This window comes from Pezoporus flaviventris, unplaced genomic scaffold (genome assembly GCF_033815535.1).
Source record: "Pezoporus flaviventris isolate CSIRO_AGI_PZ_B2104156 unplaced genomic scaffold, CSIRO_AGI_Pfla_v1 ptg000078l, whole genome shotgun sequence".
Lineage (NCBI taxonomy): Eukaryota > Metazoa > Chordata > Aves > Psittaciformes > Psittacidae > Pezoporus > Pezoporus flaviventris.
In genome coordinates this window covers 17,869,511-17,892,410 of record NW_026892626.1, presented here as the reverse complement: position 1 = coordinate 17,892,410, position 22,900 = coordinate 17,869,511, and the positions used below count along the sequence as shown (strand labels likewise).

Genomic DNA, 22,900 nt, shown 5'->3' with positions numbered 1-22,900 from the left:
AGTGCATGTTCAAGATCATGTCACTGACTCCAGTAACATCTCTGGTTTATAGCTGGTCTGGCTCTTACATGTAACATTTTATACATACACATACATGCAATCACATGCACAACACATACTTTATCTCCCATCCCTGTTTGGACCCAAAGGCTGCAGCACAGCACCGAGCGAGTCACATCTGGGAAATGCAGATGTTTTGAAGCTATCACAGCCCTGCCAACTCGGATCATTTACTGACAACATCCTCATAATTGGTTTTTCTCTTCGAGCCCCAGCACCTGGAAATTGTGCAGACACAAAGGGTCTGGATCACAGAGAGATCTTGAAAATCAAATGCAAAATCAAAACTGGGAAAACAACAAAAAAACAACCCCAACCAACAAGCCCAGAGCCTCAGGAGCCTCAGTGCTGCACAACCTCTTCCCTTGGCAAAGGAAGGACCACATGTGGTGGATGTCAGCCATGTCATTTAATACAGCTCTGGAAGGTGTTCATGTAGTGCGAAGAGGAGAGTGGTGTAAAGGCTACACAGAGGAGGACAGAAAATGAGACCTGGGAGGACCCTGGAAGGTGGAAGAACCACCAAGGGCAGCCAGAGCTGGTTGTATTTTCATTATACTTAAGCAGATCTTGCAATATGGGGATCTAATTTGTGCTCTTTGAACATCACTGCTTAGCGATACGCCCAAAACACGGGGCCAATGGAGCTGACCTGCTCCCTGGGTCTCCTTGGCTTGGTCACAGTGGTGACGGAGGCACAGAGACAGCACCAATGGCACCAAACCAGGCCACCACTACTGGGACAGCCCCACTCACGTGGCACCTTCCACCATGAACCTAAAACTTGGCTGGAACTCATCCCTCTAGCACGGCCACATGCTCTCTCCTCTCCCTGACACCAAATCCTTTTGCCATACAACAATTATATACCGCTCTGAACCAGACCCAGTGCTCTTGGATGGCCAGACTCACTCCAGCTCTTCCTGGCCACAAAACCAGGAGCCCCAGTCGACAGTGAAAATTAATATGGACCTTCTTGCTGTACTGTTATAACCACAGCAGCACTCTGCATCCTGGGGGCCTCCCACGTGAATCTGATTTCAGAGCTGGACATGATCTTGCTCTCAAAACCACTATTAATAGTAAAGGCGAGACAACAGACATCCTAGCCTGGGATACCTTAAGATGCTTTCAGGACACACTGAACCTTCCTCTGTGGCAAACCAGCCCATTTCACATCGAACAACCAAAAGCAGAGACAGCAGAACTCCCAACCCGACCATGTCTTACATAACCACATTCTGTTTTCAATGCTAAAAGCCCCAAGAACCCGCAAAGCCGAGGCTGTGGGATCCCTCCAAAGCTCCTCTCCGCGTGCCAGCAGGATGAGTGATGGTAACTCAGCCCAGCTCCAGGGCTCCGGCGCGGGCTGCTGCCAGGCGGCTCCGCCTGTTGGAGTCACTGATGGTCCCCATTCCAATTAATCAAGTTCCCATTCTGATTAACAGCATGATTCATGGCTCTCGTTAGGCGCATTCTGGAACAAACAAGGCTGTATTTCAAGGCCGTTGGCTTAATGGTTAAAATAAATACCTTCCAAATTTCTATTTTCAAGTAGCTGAACCTTTTCCACCTTTACAACTAATTCAGACTTCCTTCAAATTATTTTTCTAAGTAATATAACAATTTGTTTTTCATTAGAGCTTGTCAAAGCCGGACTTGGGTTTATTTTGAGAGAAACCAGCACTCTCCAGAAACTGTTTAGTACAATTTGAATGACGCCCAAAGGGGTTATTGCAGCCACAATCAAAATAGAGTTTACAGCACTGGCTAAGGGTGACACTTTATTTAATGATTGCAAAAAAAGAGAGAGAGAAAAGAAAGAACTCCCCTAGCCCCCTGAATCAGAAGCTAATTAAATGCACTCCTATGGCTAACAGTAAGCGTTTCTAAGTCACTCTGACTACTGCAGAATGCAAGAACTTAACTTGTTGCTAACTAATACCAGACACCATTATATGAGCAGTGTTATTTACTAATTTGGGGTGGTATGTGCTGGTATTCTCGTGTCTGGCACTGCAGATACTATCAAACTGGATGTGAAATCAAATATAGGAGTGATTAAATAGTTTGGGTTCTGCCTGTTTAAGTTAGGTTTTTTTTGGGGGGTTATAGTTTGGTATTTAATTTAAGGTGGCTTATATGTAACAGAAAATCTACCCTGTAACTCCTTTGATTTCACATTCCTTTCGCTTTGCTGTTGAGAAAAGCCGAGCTGGAGCTGTGCCATGGCTGAGGCTGGAGGCCGAGGGGTCCCTGGACACCCTCGCCCCTGGAGCAGAATGGGTGCACAGGGCTGGCCAGAGCCACCCAGAGGCTGAAGCACTGAGGATTAATCTCCATCATCCCCAGTCCAGTGCCTCAAGTTTCCCAAACAACCTTTTATAACACAATCCCTTCGTCCTCCACCTCGGACCCGAGTCCAAAGCAGATTTTTAAACAATTTGAGCTGCAAAACTATTTTCCACCGGGCCATTCCTAGCGGCAAACTCATGTTCTGCTGCTCATTTCCCTGGGACACTCTCATTTGGTGTTTCTTATTAAACCACAACAAAATCAACACAATTTTGACGTTTGCGAAGATGAATTTCCCCTTTGTTTTCACTGGGATCAGGCAATGCTGCTGCCCAGCCCAAGCAGCAAACACCCTCCCACTGCACCCTCGCAAGGATGCTGCAGCCACTGATGCTGGTCCTGGGGGACCATGGTCCCCAGCACATGACCTCGAGGGGGATCTGCAGCTCAAATCAGAGGCTGGCCTGGAGATATCACCTGGAGAAGCATCATCTGCAGCCACTCTTATGGTCTGAACTTGAGGGTATTCACACTGTCAGTCTCTATGGGAGAACTGCAGAATGAATGCCCAGATACTGATGTCCAGTACCTAAAGTTGCTGACAAAGAAAGCTGGAGATAGGTCTTTAGGGACAGGACAAAGGGAAATGGCAGCCAGAGGGGAGACTGAGATGAGCTCTGAAGCAGAAGCTCTTCCCTGTGAGGGTGCTGAGGCGCTGGCACAGGGTGCCCAGAGAAGCTGTGGCTGCCCCATCCCTGGCAGTGTTCAAGGCCAGGTTGGACACAGGGGCTTGGAGCAAGCTGCTCCAGTGGAAGGGGTCCCTGCCCGTGGCAGGGGTTGGAGCTGGAGGAGCTTTAAGGTCCCTTCCAACCCAAACCATTCCATGATTCTATGATGTTCTAGCTGCTCCTACTGCAGCAGCTTTATTCTAATGCACAACGTGTTCACAAGGTACCAACACTACTGCATCAATACAGAAAACCAACTACTAGAGCAAGTACAAATCTCCTAGAGGTGCAGAATTAAAGCACAAATGAAGGGCCTGATTCTTCTGTCACAAGCCTGGGATTTCTGTAACCCTGATAATCCTCCTGGAGACACATCTGATTTACACCAGCAGAAGAAAAAAGAACAAAACCCAGCTCATATCTGACAAGTGAAAACAAACACTGGATTCAGACACTTTCTGCAGGGAAGGGGGGGGGGAGCTGTTTAATTTTTGTTCCTTCTCTCTGGGCTGCTGCTGTGACCTCTGCTACCTCCTCAGTCAGCAACACAATATGTTGCAGCTGTGGCACTGCAACAGCATGATTTAATTTGCTTGTGTGTGGCTGGAAGGGGCAGTTCATCCCTCCAACGTCTTGCGGCAGAGGCAGCCGCGGTGGGGGCTTGGTCCAAAGACAGGAGGTGGGGGAAAATCCCTGCTTTGCCTCCATGCACAGCCTTGGAGAGGGGAGATGGGAAAAGGATCAACTAGAGGAAAATGTCCATTTCCATCAACATTTTAAGGAGGTTGGGGGCTGTCCAAGCCAAGGGAAAAAAGGGCTGAAAATTTCGACTTATTCAACAACTTTTCTGCTTATAAAGAATTAAAAGAAGAGGAAACTGACTTTGCTGCCCATTCTCCTGCATGTTCCCAGGATCACTGGGGCTGTGTGTCTCCAGTGTGGTGCCCAACTGGGCAAAGCTGGTGCTTGGAGCTTGTTTTCCAAGGGGAAAAAGCCGGGGGCTCCAGGTCCTCCCCCCTGGCCCTGCACCAGCTCATAAAGCCACCGCATTCCCGCACAGCTCCTTGGCCGGACCCCGAGAGCTGTCTCAGGAGGTTCCTTTGTCAGCACTTGGAGTTCAAGGGGGTTTTGGCTTGTGGAGGTTTTATCTTTGCCTTCCGCAAGGCTGGAATTCAGCTTCGCTCTTGGCATTGTCATCCCTCTGCTTTATACATGGCTCCTGCTGAAAAACATCTTGGGACAGCCCGAATTTCAGCCTGCTGCCAAACCTCCATGGGAGGAGGATGGTGGCAGTGAGGAACTGGCAACCCCACGGCTTCACTGCTCCTGTTCCTTCAGGGAACTTCTGTTCTGATGGATCACGCTGGGGCTGAGCTCATCCTGGCACGAATGGCCCCCGCCAGGAGCTTCCCAGCCTTGGGGCTATGTGGAGGATGCTCCATGAAGGAGAACATGCCAGGAAGTTTTCAGGAGCCATGGAAAGGGAAGGAGTCAGTCTGCCAAAGTTCATTCAAATCCAAAGGGATTTGAAGGCCTAATACACTCCCCACATCCTCAAAACTCCAAACGGTATCTAGAGGACTATGACTCAGAGGAGCACCAAGGAATGACCCTGCCTTTCCAGCAGAACAGAATCATAGAACTGCTTGGGGTGGAAGGGACCTTAAAGCTCATCCATTTCCAACCCCTGCCACGGGCAGGGACAATTTCCTCTAGACCAGGTTGCTCCAAGCCCCTGTGTCCAACCTGGCCTTGAACACTGCCAAGGATGGGGCAGCAACAGCTTCTCTGGGCACCCTGTGCCAGCGCCTCAGCACCCTCACAATAAAGAATTTCTTCTTGAACTCATCACCCTTTGTCCTACCACTACAGTCTCTAACGAAGAGTCCCTCTCCAGCATCCTTGTAGTCCCCTTCAGACAATGGAAGCTGCCCTCATGTCTCCATGCTGCTTCTCTTCTCCAGCCCCAATTTTCTCAGCCTGTCTTTGTATACTTTCCATTTACTATGTAATTATTTATGGATTTTACCTTTGTGACACTGAAGCTCCTTCCCATCTGGAAGAGCTGAAAGGACCCCATGGCTGTAAGAAGCCTCATCCCCCTCCCATTGGGTGCTCCTTGCCATGCCCTCTAACCCAGCCCTACCTGCCAGCTCACAGGGGCAAGGTGGCTTTTTCCTGGCTTTCCTCTCGCTTCCCCTCATCAACCCGTTTGCCAAGCTGTGTAATTTTACTGCCTGGCTTAAGGAGCCAAGAACTACGTGTGCTGCTGTAAGCTGTGTGTTAGATGTCGTGAAAAACATGCAGCTTCAGGGCTTTAGGAGCCAGCTCCAGCCAAACACCCACCGAGCAGTGAGGCCGCAGCTCACACTCTCTCCGGTTTCACTCATGGATGCTGGAACTCAGCTCTCTCCGGTGGCTGAGCAGGGATGGACCCACGGACACAGGGAGAGGATGCAATGTCTCGTAGGCGGTGTGGTGGGAAGAGGTCCTACACCACTGACCTGCAGGCAGGGGAAAGGACTTGCACTTTCATCCTCCCTCCTCCTAAAAACCACAAGGTCCTTAGGGCATGGGCAGGCTCCGGCTTGATGCTTTTACAGAACCAAGAATAACACGGTCCAGACCTCACCTGTGGTCTGCAAGACCCTCCAAGTCTTCTTCTTCCCCCTCCAGATATAACAACCATGTTTTGGATTTGATTTCCTCCTGAACATTGGGATGCTTCACATTTACATGTACATTTTTGAGGCACAGACCCCAACACCATCACAAAATCAGGCAAGTGGCACCATCAGACTCAAAATGAAAGAATCATTCATCAGTGTGACCTGTAAAACACTGGCCACTGTGACCACCTGCAGCTGGACTTCTATCCCATTAAGTGAACATCACATTCAACAGCCACTGAATGTCAAGAGACATTCAGTGGAAACAACCATATCCTTAGAATCAGACAAGATGTCCAAACCCCCAACCCCAGCACTGGAAGTTTAAGCCTAAGCAGGGGATGCAGACATCCAGCTCCAGCCATGAGCACCCTGTCAAACACAGTTGTGCCTCTACATAGTACTACAAAGTGTGGCTGTACTCCTCAGCAAGGATGATAATAAGCAGTAGCAAAATGCTTCAGCAAACTCTGAAAACCTCTAAGGACTCTTGGTTATACATGAGCAAACGGCAAACTCCACTTCAGGCTTACTGGGAGGTTTTTGTGGCTCCGAGTGGCCATTTCTCACCAGCCTGGTTTTATGGGGCTGGAGCACAGAGCGGAGAAGGGAAGGAGCCGAGTTACAAGTCTCTCCTCCAGCTTTATTCCTGGCAGAGAATTCCTTTGCAGCAGTGCTGCTCAGCACGTCAAGTCTGGCACCTGCTTACAATAAATCCCTAACGATGCTGAAAAGTTAAACGTCCATTTAGGTTAATTTCTGAGTTAGATTTGGATTTCGACATACTGTAAATGCTAGAAAGAATGTTTCTGTGAAACAATGCTGTGTATTTGCCTTGGAGATCCTCTGTAATTGGCCGCCCTTCATCTAAGATTTCTTTCTAAATGTCTGTCCTTCATCTAAGATTTCTTTCTAAATGCCAAAGGATGCTCTCAGCACAGGCAGCCTAAAGGGGAGCCTTTGCCACCATCATCTGCTAATGCTTTCATGCCAGCTGAGATCTTTTGAACAGGCTCCCTTGCAGGTGGGATGGGTCAATGCACTACTTTGGGACTCAAAAACCCAAAGTACTGCAAGGAAGATGCCTTATGGGGTGATGTCAACCTGTGCTGATGGGAGTTTGGGAGGCTTCACTTTTGGGACACATGGGATGGGGCTAATGGAGCCTGGCTGTAAAATCTTGGATGACATTTTCTCTCCACTCACCTTTGATCCTGGTAAACATGTTTCTGGGCCCTGCAATGTGATTGAGAATCTGCGTGCAGATGTCCTGCAAAAACTACACCCACAGCTGTAAATCACAAAGCCCTCCTCAAGTCTGCTGGTTAGTGACAATAAATAATGATTTTGCTAATGGGAACTGGCCAGTGTTCAACCCACTCCTTGATTATGTGTGTTGCTTTTTTTATAAGCAAAGACTATTTATATTGAGAGACTTGCAATAAGTAAAACTCTGATTTATTCAAGATCAAAATTGGGGCTGTTCAGTCTGGAAAAGAGAGAACTGTGTGGAGACCTCAGAGCAGCCTTCTAGTATCTAAACAGGGCCTACAAGGATGCTGGAGAGGGGCTCTTCATCAGGGACTGTAGTGATAGGACAAGAGGTGATGGATTCAAACTGAAACAGGGGACATTTAGTTAGGTATAAGGAACAAGCTCTTCCCTGTGAGGGTGCTGAGGCGCTGGCACAGGGTGCCCAGAGAAGCTGTGGCTGCCCCATCCCTGGCAGTGTTCAAGGCCAGGTTGGACTGGGCTTGGAGCAGCCTGTTCTAGTGGAAGGTGTCCCTGCCTGTGGCAGGGGTTGGAGCTGGATGATCATAGGGTCCTTTCCAACCCAAACCACTCTATAATGAAAAGCAGCCGAAGGGGGAGATTTCTGGAAGCTCCAGGGCATCAGAGCAGGCAGACCCAAAACAGATCACAGCAGCACCAATGCACATGAAACTCCAAACCCATGGTGTCCCAGCTCCTCAGGCTCCCTGGTTTGGGTCTGGTGAGGACATGGGTGGGTGAGCACAGGATGGGGATGGTGAAGGGATGCACCTACACAGTGCATGTTTCAGTCATCATACCCCAAATCTCCTGCACAGGAGGAGGCCCAGGATGATCTGGCACACTGGGACCAGCACATTCTCCCTGCAGCACAACCAGCACAACCCCAATGGAATCCAGTGGGGAACAGCCATCCATCCTCCTGCTCTAGCAGGCTGCCAAGCCCCTCCTCTCTGACGTTTCCAAGCTCACTAAGCCTTTTTCCTTACAACCATGAACTAGGCAAGAAGAATAAGTTCACACTTCAAAAAAAAAAAAGAGACTTTTTCCTTTAAAGCACCACTTTTTTGGGTTCCTGACAAAGCAATATTCTCCATGCCAGTTGGAATCTGGAAAAACACACTTACTCAACCTAGCCACCATGACTCCAATAACAATTATAAAATGTCCAATAAAACTTGCATGTAATGTCAATTCAAATCTTGAAAAGCAGAATTAAGTGGTATATCAACATTAAACTTTATTGCTTCCTTTGCAGAGCAGGAGTATTGTCAATAAAAGTCATTCTGAATGAAGAAAAGGGCAGTAAATATTAAATAAACAGGTTTTTGTTGAAATGCTATAAATGCACCAGAGCTGCATTTTACACTGGGACCTTTTTCTCCCTTGCAGACTCCCCTCATGATAGAAATAAGTCAGTAATTGCAAACTATCAATAAAGCACCAGTTAAAGGGTGGTTAGATGCATGCATTTACAATATGTCATTATGAGCCTTTACTGGATGTAGTTGGGTTTTCTCAGATCCCACTGGCTCTGTCTGAAGTCCCCCGGCACACAAACACTCCTGCTGCTCATTAGGGACCCTCAGAGGAGCCATGTGGGTGCTAGAGGTGAGGATGTCTTCACTATGGGGGTGCTGAGGCACTGGCACAGGGTGCCCAGAGAAGCTGTGGCTGCCCCATCCCTGGCAGTGCTCAAGGCCAGGTTGGACACAGGGGCTTGGAGCAAGCTGCTCCAGTGGAAGGTGTCCCTGCCCGTGGCAGGAGTTGGAGCTGGAGGAGCTTTAAGGTCCCTCCCAGCCCAAACCAGCCTGGGATTCTATGACATTCTGCCCTGCCCCAAGACACAGAAGCTGCGCCAAAGCCTGGAATTTGGTAATGTGGCTTTGTTTTCTGATAGGCCACTCGCTGTGTTCTGCTCCTTTCTGGGTCCACCCACCCTAGAAAGAGCCTTTGCCACCCTCCCTACACCTCCTTACACACAAAAGTATTTCTACTCACAATTCCTGCTTGCTAATCTGATCCCCACCAGTCTCAACATCTGCCTGCTTCTGCAACAAGCAGATGACAAGAGACTGGATGTTTTGTTTTGTCCATGAGACAAAAGAGCAGTGTTTTTATGGTTGGGGTGAAGATATCCCTCCAGTGACACTCAAAACCTCAGCGATGCCTGTTACAAACACAACTGGGACCACACGGTGCAATGCCCAGAGACCTCCTTGAGTCTGACCTCTTCTGCCCCACTGCCAGGACCTCCAGCTGCCTGAGAAGATCCATCCCAACAAACCAAACCCAATGCCAAAAGGTGTGCTGAGGGTGCAGAGGCACAAGCTGTATGTTCAGGGGTACCTGCACATGAGACATGTTTTGGAAGAAGGAGTGAGCATCTCTGCGAGGTACACATGCAGGAGCTTCTGTCCTCCGACTTCAACATAGATTTATTTATTTCATGTGTGAAAACCACCCAACACCCCAAAAGCAACTGGAATATAAATGCCATTATTTTCACTACGAACCCTGCCTCAGTAAATCTGGTGGTTGTAAAAAAACAGTTCAAACATCTTCAGAGATAAAGAACAGCCCTGGAATGTTAAATGTGTGTGTATATATATATATATATATATATAAATCCCTTCAAAGGGTGAATGATGTCTATAAAAATTAGCTTTTGGAGAGATTGCAAGTATTCATCCCAGCCGTCCTGGGCTGACATTTCTCTGCCATCCATATGAGCAGAAACCAAACCAGCAGCTGAACCTCCAGCAACACACTATGAGCAGCCACACCAATGCAAACCACCTGAGAGCCAACAGCTCAGAGCTGTGAATCATCCTGATTCACTTGAGCCTGAACCCTTGACCTGCCAATTGAGTCAGTTCCTTTGGATGCTGTTCCAGGAGCCCCACATGTGCCCACATTCTCATGTGAGGACAGTGTGTACACCTCAGTCACCAAAGTCCCAGCCCGCCCCCCAGCCAGGCAGGAAGCACAGGAAGCAGGAGAGATGTTACAGGCTTCCAACTCTCTCCGCTCCATCCTGGGTGAAGACGTGATCCTTTGGAATCCAACCCACAAGCATCTCACCTGGAAAAGGATCTGCAGGAGGCCATGCACGATGCACATCCGCCGCCCCAGGAACAGGAAGAATGGCACCACCAGCTCAATGAAGTGATTGACCAAGGTCTCGAAGCGATGAAACCACCATGGTGAGCGATGCATGAAGTAGGCAATAGGGTTGGGCACTGGCTGCGTCTGAAAGATGGAGAGGAAGAGCATCAATCCCCCTCCACGCTCATTATTGAGGGAGCTACAGAGCTCTTGGCCTTTTCCCTTATTTCTTTCCCCACGTTTACCCCCAGGAGAATCATCCTTTGCCTCTGGGCACTCATTTCTCTTTACACAGAATTACTTAATTCATTTTTTTTCATGCAACCAAGGAATCTTTAAGCCAAAAGATCTTTTAAAAAGCAAGAGCTCCATTTCTCTTTTTTTCACAACTGAACCCCAGTTATATTAAATTAAAGCACTATTTAATACTGAAACGTTACACATAGCTCGACCCCGACGGATGTTCAGTTGCTCGGCATGAGTGCTGCAGAGCATCAGAGCAGTTAAGCAGATACAGAAACTGAGGGAAAGATTTTCTCAGGGTCACACAGTAGGTCAGAGGGAGGCAGGAATGGAAACCAGATTTCCAAACCTAGGAGATATCCTTTCAAAATGTTTGAATTTGAAATAAATGTAGTGGTGGAGTTGCTTTCCAAACTTGTAATTGGGGAGAGGGAAGCGTAATTCCTCTAAACATGCTATCCTGGTTAAGGTATTTACATACTGGCCTTGTGACAATATTATTCTTCTATGAGCCTGACATTTTTTGACACTGGGAGATCTTCCCTCCAGGATAATAAAGCTGCAAACTTCACAAAGGAAATAAACCCAAACCCTGATATGTCAATAACTGTCCCTCACCAAGGAAATTCTGCCACTTCAGCATAAAGAATGAAGGTAATTTCAATTTATCTTTGCATATCTGAGAAGCTCAAATCCATTGGAATTGTTTTAAAGCTGTGATAAGAAAAAAATAAGAGGATGGAGACACAAATTTTAATTGAAGGAGACACAACACATCTTTAAATTATTTGTAGTTAAATCAAAAATACAAACAAAACAGGGGAAATACTGTACTATGCATGGCAACCAAGCGTGCTTCCACTGCCAAATCCCACAACTATTGTAATTCCTTATTAGCAAAGCTGGGATTAATAAAGTTGTTGCTGTATATGGGTTTGAGGCTGCTGTAACCCCTTAGGACAGGAGACCGCATCCTTCCTTCCTCGGACAGCGGCGCCGGATGGAGCGGTGTCGGGGTCATGGAGCTCTGCCAAGTCCACTCCAGCAAGGGGGTGGGAGGTCAGGGCAGACCCCCGGGTGCCACTGAGGGTCCTTCCCCTCCACATGGGACCTGTTTTGAGTTAATGTGCTTGTTGGACTGCCCTGAGCATTCCCAGAACATCAGGGAGGCTCACAAAGAGATTTTTTTACCTTGATCCCAAATTGCTGAGAAATGCTTTTATCCTTCCAAAAAGGCAGGTTGCTCCCTTGGCTTCTGCTGCTCTGATTTTTAAGGAAAACTGACCTAGATGAGGCATCAGGCCTACAGGTTGTAACATTTAGCCTGAGATGAGCTGGTTTCCAGCGTGTAACTGCCTGATCCCGACGCACTGGAGCTGCAGGAAGGTGGCATTCCTGCTTCTCCTCCTGTTAGTTTCCCCACTGACACCTGGGGACCATGAAGAACAGGCAGCGCTGCACATTTAATCACATACCTATACATGTCATTAAATCTCATACTGTGATGGCACTGAGCAGTTATTCATTTGATTTTGGCTTTGCAGGGCTGGGCTGACACTGTTTAATGTTCAAGCAAAGACCATCCTTAGCTATTGAACGTGCCATCTGGCTCCCAAACCCCCTTCCTCTCCATCACGTGATCACGCTGATGCCCTCGTCTATCAAAGCCAATTGCAACCATCAAACACTGCTTGTTGATTTGGGCTGGGACTCAAGGCATCACCCCCAAGTCTGCTGTGCTTAAGGGCAGAAAGAAAATTTTTGCCTTTGGTCCTAAAACGGTTTGGGTTGGAAAAGACCCTAAAGCTCATCCAGTTCCAGTCCTCTGCCACGGGCAGGGACACCTTCCACTAGAGCAGCTTGCTCCAAACCCGTGTCCAACCTGGCCTTGAACACTGCCAGGGATGGGGCAGCCACAGCTTCTCTGGGTTCTTGGAAGGAAGTTCTTGGACTGGGCTCACACAGCAGCCACGTTTGGGCCAGCGTGGGAACATGCTTTTAGCAGCAGCCTAATTCTTAACCTGAAGTAGAAATGGGGAAAAGGGAGAAGCAAAGCACAGAAACCTGGTGTGGGTTAATAATTCACTCCCAGGTGCTATAGCATCTCCATCCTTCACCCTATCAGCACCAACACAATCACAGTGTCAGGGGGCAATGCTGTGTGACAGGCAAGATAACCCAAATGACAAGCAAGACTGAAGTCTAAACCAGCAGCAGATACACCATAAATAACACACAGGTCCTCAGCATTTGTCTCAACAGAGGGAGTGAAACACTTTGATAAGAGCGGTGTTGGGACCCTTCCTCCACACCACTGCTCTGCGTGCAAACTTTGACTGTGTAAAACAAGACACAGTGATAGAGAAGGGATTCACATGTATCAGAAATTCATTAGAAGGCTGCTGGGAGAGGAGAGCACTCCGTGTGTGTGTGTGTTCCTCCCAATGCCTTCCAGATGCTGTGAGCCACGGGTGCAGCACAGCACCCGTTTCCCGGGAAGAAAGCTGTGTTTACTTGGGAAGGGGAGCTGAGACAAGAGCAAAGAGCCACAGCGATGTGTGAATCACCACCCTGCTGCACACAGACACCTGTGATGCGGGAAAGCTTTATGGGATCTTTTTGCGTGCAAGCTGACCACTGCCCAGGGGTGCTGGGGCACTCAACATCCTGTCCAGTGGGTCCCACTGCACCCAGATGGGGCTGGGGAGAGCACGTGAAGCACAATGCTGAGGTTAGAGAGGAAACGTGCCCAACACAGGCATGCTGTGTACTCGTATCATAGAACCCCAGCCTGGTTTGGGTTGGAAGGGATCTTAAAGCTCATCCAGCTCCAAGCCCTGCCATGGGCAGGGACCCCTTCCACTAGAGTAGCTTGCTCCAAGCCCCTGTGTCCAACCTGGCCTTGAACACTGCCAGGGATGGGGCAGCCACAACTTCTCTGGACACCCTGTGCCAGCGCCTCAGCACCCTCACAGGGAAGAGCTTCTGCCTAAGAGCTCATCTCAGTCTCCCCTCTGGCAGGTTAAAGCCATTCCCCTTGGCCTGTCCCTACAGGCCTTTGTCAGAAACCCTATCCAGGTTTCTTGTCCTATGGAAACATCACAGCAGTGTCAGAGGTGATGTGTCAAAGGCTGGAAGGAGGGAAAAGCATTCCAGGATCACTTCACCTACTGGTTTCACTGGGGATTTTGAGCTTTGCACTTTGCTTTGTGGCTGCTTTGCAAGGAGAAGCATTCAAGGAAGCAGCCAGGAGTTTCCCTGCATTGAGAACTGTGAATTCCTGACACACAGACACAGAATCACACGGCTCCAAGTGAGATGCAGGTAAATAAGCAAGCCCCAGGCAGAGAAGAACAGAGCAGAGCCCTTGCCTCCAACAAGCCCCGTTTCTGGCTGCCTCTGTGAAACATAAAATGTTTTTAAATCAAAAAGCGATTAGCAAAGCCCAGCTTTATGTGTCAGCACAAGGTGCAACATCATAAACCTTCTGCCTCCCTCACACCTCCCGCAGCCGGAGAAACACCGAGCTGCAAATGGGGTTGGAACTCAGATGGGGGAAAATTAATTCCATAATTCACAGGGCAGATTTGCAATGTGTGACTGCGGGGAGACACTCGGGGGGGCTGCATGAATTGGGGGTCACCAGCTAAGGCATGTTCTCTGGCTTGTATCGACCAGGTTTTATGAGGGCTGGGAACAGAGTCTAAAAATATGCACAATAAACTGAGGTTTTCTCCCTAAGGGGTCTATGGTTTAATTATGTTCTTAGTGAGAACCATTAAAGTGCTAAGTACCTGAAGACTCCTAATTTACTAAACTATACACTACTAAAACCCAACAGAAGGCTATTATACACCAGAGTAAACGCTCTTCTCTGGGACTGTAAATGCACATGGTCTCCTCTCAGCCTCCTTATTGGTGTGGCATTACATAAACTCCGACAGAGTATTTAATCCCACTGTTAGATATCCCAGCCTAGCCTAAGGAAAGCTCCAGGTCTCCTATACGTGTGTGTGTGAAAACAAGCCCCACATTGTCCTTGAACAACCCACTGCTCAGGCAGGGCTGGGCATGTTATTCCTACAGTGTAAGTGGCACAACTCTCATGCACGTAAGTGTGATGCTGGACAGGGAAGACCCTGCTCAACACCACAAATGAGGAGAAGCCCAGAGATACATCAAGTAAGTTTTATCCTTTCCAATGATGGGTTTTTACCTTCCTTCACAGTGAAGCATGTCAGAGCTTTGGGAGCCTCTGTTTTATCTGCTCGCTTGTCCAAGCACCTCAACAGTTCGAACTCACAATGCACCTTTCAAAGACCAGTAGCAAGTTCTGAATGAATACGTTTCAAAAAGGTGAACAGAAACTCCATTATTCTACCTGTTTGTTTAAGGTAAACTCAAATTATTTATTGATTCAGATAACCCAAAGTATACTTGGCATTAGTATTAAAACAACACCAAGGACAGCCTTTCAAAACATCCACTGGGTGCCTGTCACAGAAATCTGGGTGAATAACGAAGCAAGCCCTGATATTCCTATGCACTCTAGATGCTATCATTTCTTCTGCCATTGAAAGGCACCTATTTAACCAAAACACTCAAATCCGAGTGCACCTAATGGCAGAAAAATCTTGAAAAACAAAAGGAAATGGAACAAGAGCAAATATGAATAAATGATGAGAGGAAGCAGCTATTTGGTCAAAAGAAACAGGATTAACTTGGCACAATGAACACTGCAGTAACAGCTTGAGGGCACCGGAGGCTTCAACAGTCAAAAGGGAGGGAAGCCTCTGGCACAAGAAGAAAGGTGTGAAGAATGTCCTTGCTCACTGGCGGGGGTTTGGACTAGATGATCCCTGAAGGTCCCTTCCAAGCCAAACTATCCTACGAACCTAAGACAACCCTGGAAAACCAGGCTGTGAGGTACTCTGAAGGTTTTCCTGAGCGTTTGTGGAAGGTAAAGATGAATTGTAAAGCACAACTTCCCCAGCTTCCCAAGGCACTGAAGCATGAACTCATCAAAGAAAAGCTCTTGGTTCTCTTGTACTTTGGACCAAAAAATAAAAAGGATTCTCCATCACAGCGCATAATTTGATCAACATGATCCAACAGACTGTTTCCCTGCCAGCCTATTGTGCTTCAGATCTTGACCCTTCCTCCTTACGCATCTGCAGATCAAAGCTCCACGTTCCCAAACCCAAGCAGAAACGGCTTCTCAGCCCCGTCCAGGAGAGCAGGAGGCAGAGAGGAGATAAAATGGGTCACTCACAGCTGCTGGGAAGTGTGGGAAGACGCGTGTCTTGACTGGAGTCAGACCATCTCTTGCACTACAGTAACCAGCAACTGCAGAACACTCATAACAGGGGGAGATGATGGAGAGCTGCTGCTTCCTCATGGTGAGGCTTTGTGGTAGGAGCTCTACATGCGCAGCAGCCTTGATTGATGAACAACACAGTGATTTTGCATGAAGATTTTGCATGAAGATACACATGTAGGCAAGGGTTTTGAAAGGAAATTGAGCAGCAAACTGCTCAGCCTCTTGTGTAAGCCCCAGTGGTACCCTGTGCTGTGTACATTTTATACACACATTCATGTGCAAGGCTCCACGTGCACGCTCACATGCTTCATACATGACAGCTAACCAGTTAAAAATAGGCCCTTTGAAGCTTTCCAGTTATTAATACGATTCCAATCAAAATAAATTCCTAAGAAATAAATGAAAAAGTTGTATTTATTTTACAATGCACAGATCTAATGTCTGAGTGGGTCCCAAGGGGTCGGCTCTTCAGTAACGCAACATCAAAATAACTAAGTCTTGATAGATGTATTGAAAAGTTCCCTCTATGTCCTCGCTGGGCAGAGCTTCCCTTGTCCAGTCAATAGTAATATTCAGTTCATAGAAAAACATACTGGAATCTGCCTGCTTTAAGACAGCAACCCAAGCCAAAGAGATGTGTGTTTGACTCGGTGCCAGCACGACCATAAAATGTTGGCAATTTAGTAGAGACGTAGTGCCGCGCCACTCTCCCAAAGGACCTAAATAAACTTCAGATGGAGAACATATATTTTTACTTTTTATATATATAAATCTGCTGTTTCATTTTTAACTCCTTTCCCCAACCATTCCCTCTGTCTAAGGGCTTTCAAAGCTGAAACAGGTCCCTCCTGCTGCCGGCTGAGCGAAGCCTCAGCAATGAAAAGTTAAAAGCATGAAAAATCAGAGAAATGATTCACGTCTGGGCCTTGGGTTTCTTGGGGAGTGATGGCTGCACATGAGGCTGCACACGCCGGAGGGGAGAGGGGCTTGGGAGAAAACTCTGCTGTGCAATTTCATGCCTCGGTATTGTAAAACATCCCAAGGAATTCTTTTTCTGCCCTGTTCACAAAGTTGCACTTGCAAAGTTACCAGCGGAGGTGAAACCTTCCTGCCGCATCCCTGACATTCAGCTACAAAGCCAAGCTCTGCTCTTGATGACTCAGTCCCGGATTTAACACCAGTGAGGATGGACTTGACCAGGGGGACAGTGAAATGACGGATTTGGGAATTCCAACATGTTGCGTGGGGGCAGAGGGATCTATAGCTGCACTGTTTGCTTTTCCAGGCTGCACCCTACCTCCTGGTCAGAGCCATCCTTCTCCAATAACAAAGACCACATTCCCACAGCCCACAGCATACCTGTTTATTGACACTACTCCTCCGTAGCGTGCCTCCAAGCTGCTGGCTGTACATAGAGTTAATTGTGGATGTGTTACAGATTCACCTATTTATTCTGTACATTCTTGGAGGGGTCCAGAGCTAAAATTACACAAGGAACCACTGAGCTGTTCAGGCTATTTATTTGTTCAAAATCCCTTTAAAATAATTACCAGGGCCTGGAACAGACATCTTGGCTCTGGTGGGACCAGAAGAAGCTGGTGAAACCAACTGTGGGACATTACTGCCTTTGAGGAGAAGGCTTGTTTGTTAAGAGCACCAGAGATGGGTCATGTTTGGTTTAGGGAGTGGACTAGGTTGGAAGGTACATCTGGAAGAAACAGGAGCTAAGGGCAATGCCTGCTTACTACAAAGTTCCCAGCCCAAATGCAACAGGGGAGCTGCAGCAATCCTTAGAATCGTGGAATGGTTTGGGTTGGAAAGGACCTTAAGATCACCCAGTTCCAACCCCCTGCCATGGGCAGGGACACCTTCCACCAGAGCAGCTTGCTCCAAGCCCCTGTGTCCAACCTGGCCTTGAACACTGCCAGGGATGGGGCAGCCACAGCTTCTCTGGGCACCCTGTGCCAGCGCCACAGCACCTTCACAGGAAGAGCTTCTGCCTAAGATCTAATCCTCCAGGTTTGGTAGCCAGTTGCCATCAGATGGTGCTTTCCCGGTGCATCTCACACTCTGAGATTTCCTGACACAGAACCACGTTCCCTGGCTGGGGCTCTCGGATGGAGCTCACCTTTCCCAATGGATCACAAGGCAGGTCTCTCACCAATATTTTAAATTGCCATTTAAGAACATATTGCAAATGTGATCCTTTAATTGGTCACTCTTATGGCTCTCTATTAGAGAAGACAAGTTTTTCCACACAAGGTAAATCCCTGCGAAAGCACTGAAAATGTTTAAAAACAACCCAGTCCTGATATATTTATTATATATTTCTCTCTATATAAATAATTTCATGAAAAGGAACGTACTGAGTGGAAACTCCATTTAAAATGTGATCCCAGATGGTGGCAAAGCTCTAAAATTGCAGGGCAACATGTAAAGAAAGATTAACGACCTCAAACAGGCACAAATTTATGAGGTGAAAGCCCCTGTAATCCTAGAGAAAAATGATACCAAACCTTAGACTAGACAGCTAGAAAATACCTCTGCTTAGTTCATGTGGCCTCTGCCATTTTACATTTTCTTTCAATACGCATTACTTTGGGGTTCATTTAGCCCTTTCTCCTGCAGGGCAGAGGTATCGCTTTGGTACGTGAGCACAATGATGGATCTGCCAGATCTGCCAGGTACCCCCTTACCACGTAAAGCAGGTAACAGCTACACTGAATAAGCATCTGAAAGGACAGAAAAGAGCCAGGACACCGCATCAAGCACTTATCATCACTGAAAGACCCAAAGCTCCACCATTAAGTGGACTGAGATGGCAGTTTCCAACACTAAAGCTCATGCAGTTCCTCATTCTACCCAAGAACACAATATTTTGATGGAAATGATGTCACCATTTCACCCCAAAGAGCATAGGTCACCCCAGCAACCAGCACCTTCCATGCTGGTGATTTTAGACAGGACCAGATGGGACCTCTGGGTCCCACAGCCCATTTCCCTTGAGATCTTTGGCACCACAAATATCCCCTTGTTCATCCCTCTCATGACTCCCCTCTGTGACCTCTGCAAAGCCAATTGCATGGGCTTCCCTGGACCACTCCACTACACTATTTCTTCTGCCAGACTTTTCCTCTAACTGGGATTTTCTGACCAGCAGAGTTCCTGGCACGCTCTAGTCGATAACAGCCATGGAATAGTATCAAAATCTTTGTGGTGTTAAACCAGGGCCAACAAAAGGATATTCAGTCAACACCACACAGCAAGACAGCACAAAGCCCCCACGGCTGCTTTGCTGAGCTCACTGCTTCAAACCATGGTAATTCCCTGGTTTGCTATGAACTGTGGATGTAGCAGATGAGCAGAGAACTTCAGACGCAGCACCAGGACAGTGCCTGCTATAGTACACGGACAACTATAACCTATAGGTACAACAGGGATGAGGATGCATGAACCAAATAAAGGTTTCTGTCTCCCATCAGAAGCTTCTCCTTCTTTGAGGATGTACCTTGAAAGCCAAATCCACTGCTGCAGAAAGAGGGCGTTCATTCTGAACATCTTTCCAAGCATCTTTGCAATGGTAATGCCTGCTCAAGCAAACCTGGAGACCCCGGGCTTCAACCTACCATTCATGATTGAATGCGTACCGTGGCTGCTCTCCCAGAGGCCCTCATTACTTCATTTCTTTTCCCTTTTCAAAAGTCCAGTGCTAACCCCAGGATCATATCTCCTTCAGAGGGCTCTTTTTTTCTGGTGTGTGCTCATAAATACATCGTTCAGCACCAGGCCAAGGAACACACGGGCAAAACCCATGGGCAGTGAACGCCAGCAAAGCGCCGGCTCGTGCCTGTGTTTGCATTAGGCAGTTTCGTGGCCTGGACATTTACACTTGGGTTAGTTTGGGGCTTTTTTTTTTCCATAACTTGAGACAAACAGTGGGATCTTTCATAAAACGTGTTCACAAAGGGTAAATTGTGCCATTAGGAACCGACTACCTGGATGGTCATTTGAATCCTCCGAACTGGAACGCTGCGGCGCTCCATGCCAAATCCAGCGCCCGGAGCAGGAGGGGGAACTCGGCGTCATGGGCTGCCTGGTTTAACTCTCCAACTGCCCAAGAGACAGAGTGGGATCAGCATCTTCTGTCTCAAATGTGGGTGTTTCGAGCACCCAGCTGGTTTGAGCAGTTGTTGGAAGTGAAACATCCACAGAGTGGAAAGGGGCTAAAGGTACAGTGTTAAGACATCCTGTTGCTAGGTACCTCTGCAAGTCTCAGTCTGGGCTTTACTGAGAACACTTTGAGCCAAGTCAGAAAAAGGAGGAGAATAATGTAAATTGAAACTTTCACATTGAAATGAAACAAAAAGAGGGATGCCAACACCGACCAGTTGGTTTTGCAAGGCTGGAAAGGGTGAACCAAGCTGAAGATGGTCAGGTCCCATCCACCCTCCTGGATGTTTGTACAAAGAGCTGCCATGTGTTCCTATAAAGCTGTAACTTAAAACATCCCTCCAAAATAACACACCATGCCCCCCCCAAATGACTCTTCACTCCATTGGAAAGCTGCAAAAAATGGATGGCTATCAATAGGAATAAGTGTGTAGCCCAAGAGCCACAGCACAGAGCCTTTAAGAAGCCCTGGGCAAGGCTTCTGGGGTGGGTAACATCAGTGAAGTCTGCTCCTCTGTGCTCTAGTTGTTGTGGCAGCAAATTAATACATTCTTATTTCTTTATAACCTGGTCATTAAAGGCAAGATGAAAATAAACGCCCTTGGGATTTGAGAAAGTACAGAGTATGGAGCTACTCCACCCTTCTGTAGTGAGAAGTAGACCAAAGTACTACCTGGAGCAGGCAGAAGATGTCTGTGTTCCTCTAGACCTCATCTCTTTGCTTCAGACACTGAAACAGGGATTTCTAACACGTTCTCATCTTGTTTCACACGTTCTTACAGCCCATTTTTCAGAGTAACCCCTGACAATTCTGCCACATACATTCCCCAATGTATTGACGGGTCTGGTGTGGTTATAACGAAGTGTAAATTTGTTTCTTAATCCAAAATGGTTACACCAATTCAATCCAAGTTGAATACACAGATAAAATAAGATGTGGTATAGCTTATTCCTATTCTCCTCTACAAACTACACTGGTATAAACACTATTTCTCTGTAGCTGAATTAGTGTGGCTCCTGGATACAGTGTAAGCAGGCAAAAGGATGTCTCTGTGATTGATTCTTAGTCAAAAGGGCCTTTTAAATGCACAGGTAGATTACTCATCCCTTTCACTGGATACCTAGTGATGCTCACACTAAGGCTGCAGACTGTTTTACTCTGCTTGAGGCACCAGCTCTGTAGAACAGGATTCAGACCTGAATCTCCTGTTCATCTAAGGGTACTTGTAGAGCAGGATGGAATAAAAATAATCCTGTTTGTTTCCTAGCAAGAAAAAAAGGAAGAAAAGATCTGCTAAAGCATGAGAATCTGGGAAGCAGCAAGTGCCACCTCCTGCCATTCTGCCCCACTCAAACATCAAAGCAGGAAAAAGCAGGTAGCTGGTCCAAAGATGTAGCCAAAAGCTTAGCAGAGTTTGCTTCTGTTTTAAGCTTTCTCCCTAGTAACAAAGGATGCAGACCGGAAGAATTTAGGACAAGTAAAACAATTCACAAGAAAGCTCTTTGCCATCAGGAGGCGATGACTAAACTCTTTCAACAGTTGGATGAATCCAGCAGCCAGTCCTGCTCTTTCTTGCCAATGAGCTGCACCTCAACAGCCATTTAACAGGAATTGCATCTTCCTGCACAGAAACCATTCAATGAACTATTGTTTTTATAAACGAAAGGGTTAAAATAGTGACTTCTTACAAAGACAAGACCATTTCCTAGGATGTAATACACACAGTGACACAGCTAGAAATAGTCTGCTAAAGCCAGGAAACAGGCTTGGGCATCTTTGGACATCTGGATACAAAAGTGAGCCTGTTCTAAATGTCCTCATCCTGCTCAAGGCCTTCCTTGGGTAAAAATACTAACTCCCTATACTTTTAAGGACAATTTAGGAGTGGGAAGTTTTACATTAATAACCCTGGTGGTTTACCTTCCATCACAAAAACGTGACAGACTTTCAGCAGCACGCATGTGTTAAACAAGGGAGACCTGAGGTCCCTGGAGGGGATGGGTCAAGTCTCTCCCACCAGCACCAAGCCACGTGCATCTGAACGCTCATATCCTTTTGCTTCAAGGTCCATCATGTACCACACTTGTGTAATCCCCTCGCTTGTTTTGTAAGTGTTGCTTGTTTCTATGCTTTTCTAAAGCAAATAAATAAATCCCATCGACAGATAAATTCCGCCCAATAAATGTGTTGCTCCGTTATCCCTGTGGACATAATAAAGCCTTCACACTTGTCCCGAGTTGGAGCACTTGCAAATCATCGTTATAAATAAGACTGCCAACCTAAGCCAAATGTCTCAATTTTAATAAAGCCTTTTACCTCCTTTCCTAACACTAAATAACATCGCAGGGTAGGAGCTCGGAGCCTGAGCAGCCAAGAGGGATGGCAGCCCGCTTGCTCCGGCTTGGTGCCACAGTGCCCGTGCTGCTTGGTCCCAGTGCTGCCGCCGTGGTGTTTACCCAGGCTGGGGTTTGGGGCTGGATTTCTCACATATTCCCATACCACTGGCACCAGCCCATCTCCCCCCTGGGAGAGACACGCGCCTGCCCCAAACACTGCGCCCATTGATGCCGCGGGGCTGGGGCGATGCCGGGGCGGCGGCAATGGGGGGGGTGTGTGTTTGCCTGATGAAGTTAGGTTCTCGTTGGGTATTTAATATTCCCCGTCATGCAGGCCTGGTTCTCCTTGAGCCTGCCTGTCAGTTAAGCCCAGGGATGTTTATTTTAACGGCCACTTGTGGTCAAGGCTGGTGCCAGTTGTACGGCATCGGTTACGCAGATTTAACACTGGGGACTCGGCCCCCGGCTCCCAGAGCACAGAAGGCAGCCAGGGCCGCCCCAGCCTAATGTGAAACAACTGAACTCTTCCAGCAGTCCCTGCTCCAGCTTTAACCCTTGCTGAGCAGGAGCTGGGCTGTCTCACCCACAGCTGAGCCTTCCTGCTGGCTACAGATGTTCTCCCTGTGTCCATCCCACTGGGCTTTGTCCTTTCTCCTGCTCCCTAAACCTCCCCTAGGGAAAAAGCCTTGTTGGGGTGA

General features: G+C 47.6%; 1 protein-coding gene across 3 annotated transcripts in view; it reads right to left on the bottom strand.

The window, feature by feature from the left end:
* LMF1 (lipase maturation factor 1) overlaps nt 1-22,900 on the bottom strand; it is a 175,298-nt gene that overhangs the window by 49,659 nt on the left and 102,739 nt on the right. For 2 of the 3 annotated variants that reach the window (XM_061473468.1, XM_061473467.1), the window contains one exon: nt 10,109-10,276. In XM_061473468.1, the coding sequence (XP_061329452.1) occupies nt 10,109-10,276 (168 nt within the window). Of the gene's footprint in view, nt 1-10,108; nt 10,277-19,690; nt 19,806-22,900 lie in introns of those variants that run through there. The other variant, XM_061473469.1, reaches the window with a different exon arrangement.